Source organism: Camelus dromedarius, chromosome 1 (assembly GCF_036321535.1).
Source record: "Camelus dromedarius isolate mCamDro1 chromosome 1, mCamDro1.pat, whole genome shotgun sequence".
NCBI classification, from domain to species: domain Eukaryota; kingdom Metazoa; phylum Chordata; class Mammalia; order Artiodactyla; family Camelidae; genus Camelus; species Camelus dromedarius.
Window position 1 is genome coordinate 68,588,227 of NC_087436.1, and position 16,001 is coordinate 68,604,227.

The 16,001-nt window shown below is 31.4% G+C and overlaps 2 protein-coding genes across 2 annotated transcripts in view; one reads left to right on the forward strand and one right to left on the reverse strand.

Moving 5' to 3' along the window:
• STAP1 (signal transducing adaptor family member 1) overlaps positions 1 to 1,431 on the forward strand; it is a 49,922-nt gene extending 48,491 nt beyond the window's left edge. The window contains exon 9 of the mRNA XM_064485093.1: positions 670 to 1,431. Within this exon, the coding sequence (XP_064341163.1) occupies positions 670 to 685 (16 nt within the window). The 3' untranslated portion in view covers positions 686 to 1,431. The remainder of the gene's footprint in view (positions 1 to 669) is intronic.
• The window catches only part of UBA6 (ubiquitin like modifier activating enzyme 6), a 71,163-nt gene that overhangs the window by 5,629 nt on the left and 49,533 nt on the right, over positions 1 to 16,001 (reverse strand). Inside the window, exons 19-30 of the mRNA XM_031469769.2 lie at positions 14,525 to 14,706; positions 13,221 to 13,326; positions 11,609 to 11,698; positions 11,421 to 11,501; positions 10,516 to 10,644; positions 9,061 to 9,112; positions 8,909 to 8,972; positions 7,855 to 7,924; positions 6,435 to 6,506; positions 3,779 to 3,896; positions 2,424 to 2,617; positions 1,430 to 1,557 (exon numbers count right to left, since the gene is read on the reverse strand). Coding sequence (XP_031325629.2) covers positions 1,430 to 1,557; positions 2,424 to 2,617; positions 3,779 to 3,896; positions 6,435 to 6,506; positions 7,855 to 7,924; positions 8,909 to 8,972; positions 9,061 to 9,112; positions 10,516 to 10,644; positions 11,421 to 11,501; positions 11,609 to 11,698; positions 13,221 to 13,326; positions 14,525 to 14,706 — 1,286 coding nt within the window. The remainder of the gene's footprint in view (positions 1 to 1,429; positions 1,558 to 2,423; positions 2,618 to 3,778; positions 3,897 to 6,434; positions 6,507 to 7,854; positions 7,925 to 8,908; positions 8,973 to 9,060; positions 9,113 to 10,515; positions 10,645 to 11,420; positions 11,502 to 11,608; positions 11,699 to 13,220; positions 13,327 to 14,524; positions 14,707 to 16,001) is intronic.

Here is a 16,001-nt window from a genome sequence, read left to right on the forward strand (position 1 = left end):
AAAACAACAACAACAACAACAAAAAACAAGTGACACTACATCAAACTGAAAATCTTCTGCACAGCAAAGAAAACATCAACAAAATGAAAAGGCAACCTACCAACTGGGAGAAAATATTTGCAAATCATATCTCTGATAAGGGGTTAATATCCAAAATAAATATAAAGAACTCATACAACACAATAGTAAAAAGAACAAAAAACAAAAAACAATCCGATAAGAAAATGGGCAAAGGATCAGAACAGACATTTTTCCAAAGACATATGGATGGCATGTGAAAACATGTTCCATATCAAGTATGCGAAAAGATGCTCAATATCACTAATCATCAGAGGAATACAAATCAATGGCCACAATGAGATAACACCTCACACCTGTTAGGGTGGCTATCATCAAAAAACAAAAGATAACAAGTGTTGGCAAGGATGTGAAGAAACTGGAACCTTTGTACATTCTTGGTGGGAATATAAAATGATACAGCAACTATGCAAAGCAATATGTTAACTTCCTTAAAAACTTAAAAATAGAACTACCATATGATCTAGCAATTCTACTCCTAGGTACTTATATAAAGAAAATGAAAAAATTAACTTGAAAAGATCTGTATCTCCATGTTCACTGCAGCATTATTTACAATGGCTAACATACGGAAACAATCTGTGTCCACAGGTGGATAAATGGATAAAGAAAATGTGGTATTATATCAATGGAGTATTATTCAGCCATAAGAATGAAATCCTGCTATTTACAACAACGTGGATGGACTTTGAGGACATTATGCTAAGTAAAGTATGTCATACAGAGAAAGACAGATACTTTATGATCTCATGTACACGTGGAATCAAAGAGAAACAAACAAAACACCCAACCAACTGACCAAACAAAAACTAAAAAACCCTCAAGCTCATAGATAAAGAGAACACTGAAAGTGCCAGAAACGGGGTAGGCGTGTGGGCACAGTAAGTGAAGAGAATCAAAAGGTACAAGCTTCCAGTTGTAAAATGAGTAAGTCATGCGCATGTAATGCACAGCATAGTGACTATACTTAATAATATGTATTGCATATTTGAGAGTTGCTTAGAGAGTAAATCTTAAAAGTTCTCTTCAGAAGAAAAAAAAATTCTGCAACTATGTGTAACAATGGATGGTGACTGGACTTACTGTGGTGATCATTTCCCAACATATACAGGTGTTGAATCGTTATATTGTACACTTGAAACTAATTTAACGTTGAATGTCAATTATACTTCAGTTAAAAAAAAAGAGAAGAGAGAAATGCTACATGAAGAGGTAGCATTGTCCTGAAGTACTGGAAAGTGTTATATATACAGAAGAAAAGGAGAGATGAAACTATTACTTTTCTCTTTTAAAATGTAAAAAAAAGGTATGTCATTCTCATTATGCAAAAGCAAAAGACCGTCATACATACCTGATTTCAGTTTTTCTTACTTCAGATGTCTCTGTAAACACTATAATTGGAATGGCTAAGTTAAGGAAACAATTTTTGTAAGCTTCAAAAGGGTAGTCACCAGCTACTTTGATCATTTCCAGTGCAACCTAGGTAAAACAAGGTGATCTGATTATATAAACAGCCCAACACTATTCATGAATTTAACTGCATCTATAGAATTTTCTTGAATTCTTTTCAAGCATTTCTGTGTGAAGAATAAAAGCAAAATCAACTATACTTCAATAAAAAAATTAAAATTAAAAAAAGGAATAAAAGCAGCTTTTGGACTAGAGTAATATAAATTTCTTTTAAGTCTCTCCACTTAGCCTATTTCACACTTTCAAACTTTCAACCTGTTCTGCACATGTTAAACAAAGTTATCAAAAAAATTAATTAGACCATGTAATCTTCCTACTTTGAAAGCAAACAGCAGAGCTCAAGAAATATAGCAGTCCAAAATCATTTAATAGGAAAAATAATTACATAGCTTTTAAGAATAACACCATGGTACAGTAAAATAACTAGGGCTATTCTAAAGATTCTAGATCATTAAGAAAAAACTAAATTGAAAGAAATCCAAATCACTAACAGGAATTACATTTATTTTAAGGCAAAGAACTAAAATCCAATATAATCAAATAGCAAAGATTATGGTAGTTCATTTTATTCAAGAAAAACAAGAGCACTTGGTTTGTATGGAAGATACAAAGATGATGAAGATGATCACTGTCTGTAAGAAAAATTATATTCTATCTTGACAGAGCTTGTTTTTTTATGTTAAAATGTTTGTATTATCTTAAAAGCTCAAAGTACAGATTACTGTATTTTCAGAAATACCTTACAAATTTAAATTATAAGATCAATATGTATTCTGCCTTCTCTAAGATCTGAGTGACTGGTTGCGAGTGATATAATGGGGAAGAAAGGAAAGAAATGATGAAAAAGAAGCATTTTCAAAGAATAATAATCTCACCAAGCCAGAAACTGCAGCAGTGGATGTTGCTATAGCAGGTATAATTCTACCTGCTATGCGCTTTGTTTTGAAACGGTCAGCTGGTTCAATGCTATACATTTTGGCACGAAGATTTGATGCAGCTGTGATGAAATCTATGTGTCCATTACGATCATCATCTTTTTCAAATGAAAGCACTGCCATCTGAAGGTCATCTGACGGTAACAACCAGAAAAACAAAGTTTCCTAGTAAGTGGTAAGGGCTTTACTAGGTAAAAAGCAATGTGGGTTCACTACTGTTAAAGAGTCCTTTTTGTTTAGGTTTTTAAATGACTGAACAACAAAAAAATTCAAGGAACTGAAGTTTTTGAAGGACATGAAAATGATGGCTTTAACACCACTAAATTAGAGAAGTTTCTATATTAAAAAAACTTTCTAAAAAATGGAAAAATAAGAAAGCCATGTATAACTGCTATTAAGCGGTTTACAATAAAAAAAAGTCAACATTGGGTACTGTTCAAAACTTGATTCCATAAATACTACTCTGAAACACTCTGATAACTAAGAACAGGGTCAGCTGATCAAATAAAAATGAGTATCTTTTTGACACATTTCTAGATTAGTGGTTCCCCGTATCATTCTGCGGATAGGTGTAGTTTGATATGTGATGAAATGAAAAAGTAAGATATGACAGCAAGTTTTTTCTAGAATTATAATTATTAAATTAGGATAACAATCTTTTATTTGCAAAATAAACAGTTGGCTAATCTATTTTTTTGTCCCCTGAATTTTACTGGTCTTTGCATAAAATCCCCAAAGTTTGGAAACTGCTGATTTATGTAGTTAAAAGATGATGAGCAGGTCTAAAAACATGAAATAATATAGAGCTAAAATAATGTTTTTAAGGAATTAAAAGTTCAGTTTCCCTATATTTAAGACTATTTAGCAACGATGTACATAGGTCAGTTTATATTTCCTGAGTGCAATTTTGGAGACTAAGAAGCCAAGAAGAAATGTCTATGGTTTTTTATCCTAAAGTGACTGGGACCCAGGGTTAATGTCCAGAAAGACTCCATTTTTCTTCATTATGCTAGCCAAAAGTTAAGAAGGAATCACACAGTAGAATTTCAAAGACTAAAACAATCAGAACAACAACAAAGCAAACTTACATTTCAGGCTTTGAGGGTAGGGCAAATGGTAGAGAAAATGATGAATTTAGTCACGGTTAAAGATGAAGAGTGACTTTCATAGGAATATGAAATAAGTAATAGTATTATTGTTATTATTATTTAATCCCACAACTTTTTGAGTATAGAGGTTAGCGAAAATAAAAATCTCTCCAGTTCAAAACATTTTCAATAAAGATTTTCCCTTACTTGCGGTAGCTTCATTAGATGAAATAGCCTTTTCTAGTTGGAAAACAGCATTCCTCTCATCTTCACTGCTAATAGGAACATGGTCTGGTTTCCTTGCAGTTTCATCTGTTTGAACAACCTTTTAATATATGTATATATATATTCGTTAAAGTCATCACATCCTACACCTAAGTTTGATTATCCTATTTGTTTTATCAAATAAGTAACAAAGAGAAACATTCTATCCAGTTTAATCAGATTATTAATCATTATGGACTAATGTATTTTATACCTTCCACTGGTAAGTAATGCTACATTATTTATATATCTGTTTTATAATCTATCTCCTCACACTGACGTATAAACTCTAAGAACAGATATCTTTCTCTTGATCACTGAGAGAACCTAAAAATATCTAAAATAAACTTGTTCACAGTGAGTGTTAAAAATACTTACTGAATAGCTTCCAAGATCTGAGTTCATACAATTCTGTTAAAATTTCACACTAAAATAAGTTAATGTTAATCAACAGTTTGTGATTCTGACAAATCAACATCAAAACAAATTTCATAGCTCTAGCTAGTGCAGAGCTCTTTTCTGTCTCCAAGGAAATTGAAGAAATCCATAAAATACATAATATGGGCATCTTTTAAATATTTATTGATTGCGGACAAGAAGTTCTTTTCCAAAGAATGTCTTCCTTCATATAGCTGCATGCTTAGGACAGCACATACAAGTAATTTATCTTTAAGAAATTACTTATCAGATATTTCATGAGGGCAGTGAAGTCAATATTCTCAAGCCAAGAAACTTTCAAGTCATATTTTTACATATTAAATATTATTATAAGTATTTGAGAAATATTAAGGAGCCAAGGAAGCAGTAATATATATTTGCCAGAACGTGCAGATTATATTTTTGGCTGTGGCATCTCCTAACTAGAAGTGCCAGACCCTAAAGCTTCGGTGGGAGGTGCTCCAGGGAGCTGTGAAAAAGCACATTAATTCATGTTAAAATTGTAGCTAAACTGCTCAGGATAATTTACTACCCCTAAACTTTAATACAGAAAGAAGCAATTCAAGCTAGAAAACATACTGAAGGGCATTAAGAACAGTAAATTTATTGATGCCTTTTTCCTTGGCTTCCGTCTAGCAGTTTTGCCCATTAGAAACATGGGCTAGGAATTTTCTTTATATAGGAATTTTGTTTTTCCTTTCTGTACTTTTATTCTTGATAAGCTAGAAGTCATGAACACTTCATTCAGTAAACCTATTTACCTGTACAAAATAAACTGCCTGTAAGTTTTCCTCTTCCCTAAAATAAAAATGCTGAGTGGAAGAGTGCATACATACACCACTTCTTACTTGAATTTTGCAGGGAGGCAGTCATTTCTCCACATTTTCCAGTATAGTTAAAGGGTAAGGGGAACAGAAGGTTGTTTATGTGGATGATTTCTTTTAGAGTGCACACAAAAAAGCACATAATGAACATGTGAAAAAGGAAAATATTAGTATTTTCAAACTTTCCTATTTACCCTGCTTAAATTTCATGTTCCATCTTTATTAATATTCCCTATCTCTTTCCGCATCCAATATTTTTGCCTGACAAAATCCCAACTCTTGTTATAACCCAACTTTTCAGCTATTTTACAGTAGCACCCAAGTAGATAACTGCTTTTTCTCCAGCCACATTTAGTGGAATATATTAAGTGGAATTAACACTAAGTGGATCCTCAATACTTTGAAATCCTACTTGAAATATCTTGAAATCCTACTACATCTTCTAATTTCCCACTTTTCCCACTCCCCTGGGCAATCACTATTTTTTTTTTTCAAAATTCTTCTATCTTCTCCCTGTCACTTGAAGCTATTAAGCTTATTTCTTTTTTTAACTTAGAAAATAACAATCTTTTTTCTCTTACACTCAAACCAATCCCTTACAAATCCTGTCAGCGTTACTAAAAAATATACACAGAATCCAACCCTTAACACAACTTCCCTGTTACCCACTACTTAATTCAAACCATTATCTCTTGCCTATAACCTCCTAATACCTTTTTCTACTTCCTCTCTCATGTGTTATATAATCATTCTCAACACAATTTGCCAGGGTCACCCTTTTAAATATAAGTCAGATTGTGTCCTCTGTTTAAAATGCTCCACTGGCTTATCTCATAATAGAACACATAGTACTTATCATAACCCAAACTACCTCTCCAACCTCACTGTTTATCAATCTTCTTTTGCATATTCTCCTCCAGAAAAATCCTGGCTCTCAGTCTTTCAAGGCCTTTCTCTGAACTTGTTCCTGCTGTCTGCACTCTCTCTCACCAGATAATAGCATGGCTCACTCCCTCACTTCCTTTAGGCTTCTGCTCAAATGTTACCATATCAGAGAAGCTTTCCCTTTGTTATCTCATAAAAAAATGATACCAGCTCCATCATCCTTTATTTGTTCTCCCTGTTTTAATTCTTATTAGCACTTATGCCCATAATGAAGTATCAAATAATTATTGGCATTTTTAATAGTCCATCTCTGGTCCATTAGAATATAACTCACACAAGAACAAGAATTTTGTTTTGTTCATTACAGGGTTATCCAGGTTTGGAATGAGATTCGATACAAGTAGAAGTTCAATAACTACTTGCTAAATGAATGAATTTGTTTGTACACATACCTTGTTGGAAGGTTTGAATTCCTGAATTTTTACTTCAGAAAGAATATTCAACAAGGCATCTGCTGATAAGTCCTGTTTTTAAAACAGTAATTTTATCAACACATTTAAAAAATTCTGAATTCTAAATCTAAAAACATCCTAAAAAAAAAGTCCTTTATCATTGTAAAATATTTGAATAATGTATCATCTGACTGTTTAGATCACATCTATTTGTGACATTTACCTTTATTTCTTTAGAAATATCATCCATAAAGGCTGGAAGGTGGGGGTGGTATGCATAAAAAAAGTTTTTATTAGTCAACAAACCTGAAATCTTAGTTCTTTCTTTACATTTTAAAATAGGTAGTTTTAGGATTGGCTGTGAGTATTATATAGAATGCCTTGAGATCAGGTACTATCTCTTAATCGTTTTACAAAGTTCCCTGTACAAAGCTATACTCAATATACACTGACACAGTAAATAAAATAAGTAAGTACACGGAATTCATACCTCTGGAATCAGGAAAACATTTAAATGGTTCAAGATAAACTTGGATAAATTTAAGGCTATATACATATTCATTGTTAAAAAAATAACTGCTTAGAAAAAACTGAGACATACCTGCTTTTGAAATCACCTACAATTCATATCACAAAATTACCACTCTTCAGAAAAAGAATATTCGACTGAATGGCACCATTTTTTACCAGACATTATGGTATATTTCACTGTGTGGTAACTCAAAAAGGATTAATTTACAACAGGCATTTTTATCTAGATCCAAAATAGCCAGTGTTAGTTATGGATGTAGTTCATATTTTTCCGTTCTGCCTACTTACAAGTATAGCAATATATTTAGCTCTATTATGCACTTGAGAAGAAAAATTCACTAATGCAGACCTGCCTCTTAAATAAAACTGTATTAGCTCATTTATTTATTAGTCAATGAAGATGATATCTAAGAAAATAGGTATAAATGATAAAAGTTAAGAAATGTCAATATGGGATAGCATTTTCAAATCTCCTGAAAAGCATGTAAGTTAATATCACAAAATAAGCCAAACAAATGTTTACAAAGACACTCTCTAAGGTATATTTAAAAATTGTTATAAAATAGGTCACTTTGGGTTTTCAGAGTAATTGCAATAACTGAAGTTAATAGATTGTAAATATTTTAAAAAATAAACTAAGACTGCTTTTATAAATATTTGTTTTCATACTTAAATTTAGAAAGCAAAATCTGACTTTCTTCTGCTTAGCAATGCTGCAATGAGAGTTTAGCTTTTGCTATATTAGAATAGGCAGAACTATCACAAAATAAAACATTTATATCAAAGAATGATTCTTATAATATACAAACACATTTTGATGATGCAATTAAACAAATTCATCTGATTCTAACCTTTTCTATCACTTGTTAGGGCTCGAAGAGTATCTTACCTCTTCTGTAAATGGAATGCAATAGGCTGTAGCATATAATTTTGCAGCATTCAGAAGGAAACTGAAGTGCCTTTTGAAATTAAAGAATAAAAACGTGAATGCACAGTTTCAAAGAAGATGTTTAATTCATCAGAAACTAAAGCCTTTAAAATGCTTAAGTAATCAGACTTTTTGTTACAGGATTTTTTTTTTAAGTTAGGCAATGAAATTCTGGTCTAGACCAAGGAATTGCAGAAATTATAAAAGAGGAAACATCAGATGTTTAGCCTCATAAGAACTAATATTCAGGTAGTGATCAAGACTACTTTGGGGACGGGAGTGGCTATAAGTAGAAAAATTAAGGTAGTGAAAGAAAATTCATTTTAATTCATAAGAAAATATTACAGATTTGGTTTTAAAGAGTGTATAATAAGTTCAAACTAAGAAACCAGTTTGTTTAAAAGCAAAAAACGTAAGTTTTACAGGATTCAGGATAAGGTGCCTAGAATAAGCACCAGATGAAAAAACTAAGTACAGTTATTTGTTGAAAAGGAGGTTAACAAGCTAAGTGTTATTTAAAATACATACAGATAATAGTGTGTATTGTGTGTACAATGTATATCTCACATAGATAGACAGGATATACAGATATTTATTCAAAGATCAACTCCTTTGAAAATTAATTTGAGATTATTTAGGGAGTTATTCAATAGTAACAATTTTCCCCCAGTTAACTGAAGTTTCTTATATACTTCTTACATATTTAATGAAAATAGGAAAACATTTGTTTTCATTTTACTTTTTTATGAATAATGTCAAAGAGATAACACTTTGGGTTCACTTTAAAAAAGATAAAATAACAAGGTTATTTACCATGTAAATAAATAGATACACCTATGGGTGGAGAGAAGAACTGTGGCAGGCTTTGCTGGCCAAAGTGATATGCTAACTTAGATTAAAAGAGATGTAATAATTTTATATTAAAGAGCCTGAGGTTTTCACTCTGCAGTGTAAACCTATACAGTTAAGAAGTTTACAATAAAAGATGTATGTAAAACCGGATATATATACTTACAAAGATTCATTTAGATCAAATTTTAATGGAGACGGGGGCCTCTTTGGTGATTGCCAAAACAAACCTAACAAAAGATACAAATATTATTTTCAGTGTCAGGAGCCAGTAATAAATTGTGTTAAATTTTCTTCTCAATATTTTATTATACTTACTGCCATCTTTCAGTCGTGTGTCCAGAGGGAAACAATGAAGAAGCTGAAGAGCCTATAGAAAAAATTGAATTAAAAAAAATCACTATTTAATATTAACTGGGGTTAAAAAAAAATCAACGTACATAAAGAGATACACAGTGAAGTATTCCAGTCACCCTTGTTCTCCATCTGTCCATTTTCCTTTCACTGTCCCCATCCCTTGGAATAACCTCTTTTGTTAGTTTTTATCAACATTTACAGGGTTTTTTTGCATTTATAGCAAACATGAATGTAGATTATTTTATTCCTTTTTACACAATAGTGGCATATTTTACAAATCATTTCAAAGAGCTAATCCTTAAAACAAAAATAAAACCAGTAAAAATATATAATATTTTTATTTTGCAAAGATATGTTTGAGATTTGCTTGAAAATCATTTGTGGGAGGGTCTACTGGGTGTGATCATAGATGAAACAAGACTGCCTACGAGATGGTAATTGTTAAACCTGGTGACAAGTATATGAGGATTACATGGAGTTCATTACATGCTTTCTTAACAATTCTGTGGTTGAATTTTTTCATAATAAAAAAAGTTAAAAAAAAAACCTATAGAAGATAAGGAAGAAGAATTCTTTAGACTTTGAACATGAGGTCACTAATAGTCATGGTAAGAATAATTTCAATAGTTGTGGGGAAAGAAGACATATTTATTGGATGAAGACTTGATAACAGTGAGTATAGAAGTATAGACTTTTCCAAGAAGCAGAGAAAAGAAGGAAGTGAAAAGCAGGGATAAGTATAATCCAAAGACTTAAAAAAAATTTTTTTTTCTTGCAGGGGGAGGTAATTGGATTCACTTATTTAAATGGAAGTACTGAGGACTGAACCCAGGACCTTGTACATGCTAAGCACACGTTCTACCACTGAGCTATACCTCCCCACTTAAAAGACTTTTTGAAAAAAATGAACTTATTTTGTATTCCAACAGGTAAAAGCCCAAAAAGAGGGAGAAACTAAAGAGGGTGCAGGACACATTCTCAGAACTACAACTGGAGTAAGAATAACAGCTAAAATTTAACTGAGCATTTATTTATGGGCCAGGTTCTATTCTAAATAGTTTGTATGTATAACCCATTTGATTCTGCAGAATTTTACTATTTTACTAAAACCCATTCTGTTTACAGAAAGACAAGGATCAGTTAAATGCAAAACTGACAAATACAGAAAGATAAGGATCAGTTAAATGCAAAACTGACAAACTAATGGGTGAAGTTTAAATGCATTCTTTAATCAGCAACATTAATTAAAAGAGAAATTAGTTGTGTGCCTGTCACTTGTTCTCAGTTAAGTTACTATTTATTTCTGAAAAGCTTCCTGAAAGAAAGAGTAGACATTTCAGGTCAGTGAAATTAATTTCATAGTAATTAAATGAAAAAGTTTAGACTTTTTCTTATTGTTTTATAATGTATACTTGCCTTGTGGTTAAAATATTTTTCAAACTTTAATCTTGCTAATTCTACACACTGGGACCAATTTCGAGGTCTTCTGCTGAGTAACTTAATAACTTGAAAACAGCCTTCTAAACTGTGTCCAGATTGTATCTTCTAGAATGAGAGAAAAACCAAAACAAAACAAATACATGTCCAATTAATCATATAAACACACACACACATTCCCAGGAAGAGTTAGCCAAAGTCTCAAGTGTCAGCGCATGTGTCTCGTGATTTAATTTTTTTACCTTAAGAAACTTGTCCCTATCTTTCTCTCTACCCTTTTTTTTTTTTGGAGGGGGAATGGGAAAAGACAACATGTGAAATTTTAACTCTAAGTTTCGTGTCTCACAAGTTATCCTCATGTCTTGCTAGCTATAAGTTATTAGTACATTATAAGTACTTAATATAAGAAGTGCTATGAGCAATATTTCATACTAAAAAGTTACCCTTTTTTAGTGTAGGACAGGAAAATATGAAAATAGCTTTGAAGTTGCCCTCACCATGAAAGTAATAAATTGGAGACTACTGTCCACTCATGAAATTCTCACTAGAACTTGGTTTTCCCAAAGATCTTAATAATCTGTTTTATTATTTGTAGCTGTCTGATCATTATTACCACATCCTTATTAGGTTGAACCATATGAATTGCTGTTCTGTGAGTCTAACATAGTCAAATATTGGCAATTCCACATAGTTCAACCAAACTAAAAAAAAGAAGGGTCATTTGTGACCTGCTCATTAATTTCAAGATTCCTCATACACTTACTATATACAATAATAATGTTATACTCTCTGTTTAAGGAAGTAAAATAAACTATAGGCAACTTGAAAATAAGATTACCCTGACATAAAATGTTGAGTTTATATTAAAATGTATTGATTTTTACCTGTAAGACTTCTTCTGCAGATTGATAGGTTTGCCAAAATTTGTTAAATAATGAAGGCTTGTAGGAAAAGGAACTTTCAAACTATAAAGGAAAAGAGGAAAAAAAATTACAAATAGAAGTCTGTTTAGAAGTTGGAAATATTGTCTTTTCTACTTCAAAGAAAAATTTCTTTAAAAAAACTTTATTACCTTATCTCTTGCCCACTGTATAGTGTGTTCGATAGCAGCAGGAAAGGATTTTAGGGTACAAAATGGTATTTCCTCTTCTGAGGGATCCCGCTAATTTATAAAATATGACAATAATAAAGAGAAGCAATGACAATTTTTTAAGGATTGAATTTACTTAAGTGTTTTAAGACTATGAAAAAATAAAATTCAAAAATAAAATAAATCCAACATTTTTTTAATATTCTATCTCCTAGGCATTAAGAGGAAAAGCTGATTCTTCTGACATTTAACCCACTTGTTATAGCAATGAATTCTATTAACACTTATTATCTGTGTACTCCTTTGGTACCATGTAGTACTCATAACAAACTACCATATATAATTAAGTTTTTTTTTCCTCCAAGAATCAAGGTGACATTTAAAAATTTACAACACTCCTTACTTTGAAAAGTAATTCAAGAATTCCCAATTAGATGCTCAGCATACCGTAAGTTTCTCTCTCCATGGAGAAAAAATATTTCGAAGCAGGAATCATATGTTCTTGATGCTTGGTACAGTTTCTTGCACAAAGTGCGTATTAAATAAATGGCAAATGTCTGTATTATGCCATGTGAAAAATTATCATTGAAGAATCTATATTCTATTAAAGGGTACATTTAGTCTTATTGGTTTACCCAATCTAAAACAACTCACTTTGTCTCTACATAAGAGATTTGTATTTTAGTTTGTCGATCTATAAATATCATGAAATACTTTAGAAACCAAAGAGGAAAGCCAGAAGAGTATTCAATTCTGACTTTCCTGAGTATGAAGTCTGAGAATATAAATACAAGAGGTTTAGGAAAGATGTGGTAGAATGAGAGAATCAAGGGAACTTTTAGAATTTTATAACATACTCTACTTTGAAAATCTTTCAGTATGGCCCCAGCATATTATGATTTTCTCCACCTAATTTCCTTCAAATTAAACTGATCAATTTTGTCTACTATAATGTTTTTGCTATATAAATTTCTGATTTCATGACAGTAAAGGAGAAAACATATTTTACAAAAATTTTAAAAATATACTAAAACAAACATGGCCATTAAATAAAGGGACACATGCTTATAAAATAATATTCTTCTCTTAATTTTACAACTTGGGTTGACTTTTTTTAAATCCTAAGGCCTACAATTATTTCCTAGACCAGTGGTTTTCAACTCTGGCAATATCGCAAAATCACTTGTGGAGGTTAAAAAAAGCTATATCTACATCATTTATATAAAATATATGTATATAAATGGCTTGGTCCCTCCTATAGAGAAACTGAGTCTTCAGTAAGATTTTGAGTGGGTCACCAGTTCAAAAGTTGTTAGAAAACTAATCAAGTAGCTCTGAGAAATAAACAGTAAACATAAGAATAAGATTCCAGAAAGACCAGAAACAAAATTCTGATGATTAATATAAGTAAGTTCAGCTACACTACAAAGAGTGTCCATGCACATATGCAGACATCATTGGCAGATCAAAAACAAAAGGGATTAAAGACACTAAACCAAATTTCCTGACTGATGAATTGGATAAACCATGAAACATAAAAATTATGAGATATAAAGAAGAGACATCTACTAATTTAAAAAACTGGTTCACTTACATGACTATTATAGGATTCAGTTAAATGAGGTACAATAACTTCAGTGTGTCCCTTAGTGCCCATTGTTCCAGAATCTAAGAGGGGCCGTAGATTTGCTAAGCAACGGCTATTTGAAAAGAAAATAGATTACAAACATAAAAGTGAGCAACAACAATGTAAGCAGAGGACATCTTATCATTCTCTACTGATCATTTCACAGGTTGATCACTTCTTGAATGTAATATTTTAGGAAACAGATACATTACCACCAAACAATCTATTATTTCCACCCCCCTCCTCCCAAATTCTGTTGGTCAACCTAGCAATTTTAGTCTCTACCTTCTATTACTACTCCAACCAAATTTTGAGTTTCAACTTTTTTTCCTCTCAGTTAACTCTTAATTAATGTGTTACCCTTTCTTCTCTTGCTTTCTATTTCTTCTTTGGTTATTTTTTGACTATAAGCTCTATCTCACTGTATCTTTTCAATGTTTTCTCTATCCCAAACCTTCTTTCTCAATACTTAAAATATCTATATTCTACACACTTCAATTTCTTAAAGTTTCTTTTTGCCTTCCTCTGCCCAAGCTTACAAATTTTCTACTGCATTCTCAACTGGTAAATTTTCCTGTTAATAAATCTGCTCTAGTACTCTAGCATTAAAGGTCATATAAAGAAATAAGAAAGATTATGTAAAGTGTATATATGATAGTCATTTATTTATCTACTTATTTAACAAATATTTACTGAATGACATCCTGTGTTGGGCACTTGAGGATACAGTGATGGGAAAATAAACAATCCCTGAATAAATGATATAATGAGGGAACAAACTTAAGCCTGTTTGAATAAAGACAGTCAGGCTGAAATTGAAAGAATGAGGGAAAAAAAGCTAAAAGAGGTGAAGAGCAAGTAGGCAGACTTGGGGTCAGGAGTTTTAAAATAAGAAAAATAAAATTTCCTGAGACTGAAGGAGAGTATGTGCAAGTACTTGAGGTGAAAAATTAATGGATGCCCCCTGTAAGAACTGAAAGAAAAGAATGTGTAGAAAGAATAAGGGGAGCCAGGGAGATACAGTAAATTTTAAGCTCGAGTGGTGGACAGGTAGCAGATACTCTATGAAAACCATTTAGGCCATGATAAAGATTTTAAATTTTATTCTAGGTGTAATGAGAAACCATCAAATGGTTTGGGTTCGAGGAGAACTGTAATAAAAACATAAAGAATTATCAGAAAATTCAGTTAACTTTTCAATAAACAGGTATGGGAGATGAAGTGAAACAAGAGAGAGACAATTTCTACGAACCTGAATTTCAAGAACATACCTGTCTACATATCTCCTGGCTTCCACATTATCTAATGCTGTAATAATTATATCTTGCTTAGTATAGAACTCATCATTGTAAATCGCCTCAGTGGCTGGACATACTTTGTTCAAGTGTGCATCTATTTTTAACTGAGGATTTATTTTCAGGGTTGTATCAGCAGCAGTATAGCTTTTAGGTTTCTAAACAAATAATATTTAAAAACAGAAGAAATGAATATTAAACAGGATAAATATAGGCCATGATTGAACTTAACACATTTTATGCTTGAAGAGTAATGTAATGAGACCACTTTTCATTTTTAGTTTGTGGAAATTACATTCATTGTGGTCATGCTACATTTAATAATCCACATTAGCTTGAGTAATTCACACATTATTAATAAAACCTAAACAACCCCTTTTATAGCTAAGTGCTTTAGAATTCTTAAAATATTAGTTAAAGTCTAATTAAAAGTACATTTTTCCTTAGTAGTGAGGTTTGAATTGGATGTGTGCCTAGATAAAAAATAAGAACACATTCAGTAAAATATTAGAAATCCAAGCTCTACAGAAGATGAACTCTCAGAGGTATGGTAATTTAATACTTTGGTACTAAAATCTCTTCAAAATTTTACCATTTTTAGATGGAAATATTTTAAAAATTATTATTATATATTTTAGTTTTAAAAAGAGTACTCTTTCTTTTCTTAAAGATTTAGTGATCATTATTAAACCAATGGTGTCATTTCAAGCAGTATCAAAGTTCATTTGAGAGTACTGGCTCTGACAGTAAATATCTATAGACCATTCTGTTTAAATTCATGCATCTAGTTTAATGGTATCTGTCTCTTCTCATACTGTTAGGCTGATGTGTTTTTACTTCTCAGTGCTATTAGCATACATACAAATTGTAAACTTCGTTAGACGTTAAAACAAACAGGCCATAATAGTTCTTCTGTACATAAAATGCATAAAGTTCAGTGAATTAATCTTGTGACATAAATTAGCTTCATGAGAGACCCTGTTACTTAGTTCGTTATATTTGAATTGGTAAGACTGTTAGGTTAACTATGTCACTATATAACTACATAAAAGTATGCTTTAATTACTTTCTGTTCATGACACTTCTAAGTTTAGTTTACTAAGATTATTAATGTTATAGAATAAAATGAAAAACATTTCCAAAGTAAACGCAAATTTGCTTGACTGACTAAACTGTTTTTCCTGACTTAAATATTTTGATCTCTATATAAAAGAGTAAAACAAATATTACTTTATAATAAAAAGGGATGTTAAATAATTAAAAAAGATCAAAAGAGCAAAATGTTCTAACTGCTAACCTTTACTTGTTTTGTAATAAAGATGGAAAATAAGAGTGTCGAATTTGTCATCCATAAACACTTCGTATTAGGGAAACTGTTTCTATATCATTAGATGTTTCTAAGATTAAATACATAGACAAATCCTGATTATAAAATGAAAAAACATGCCCATTA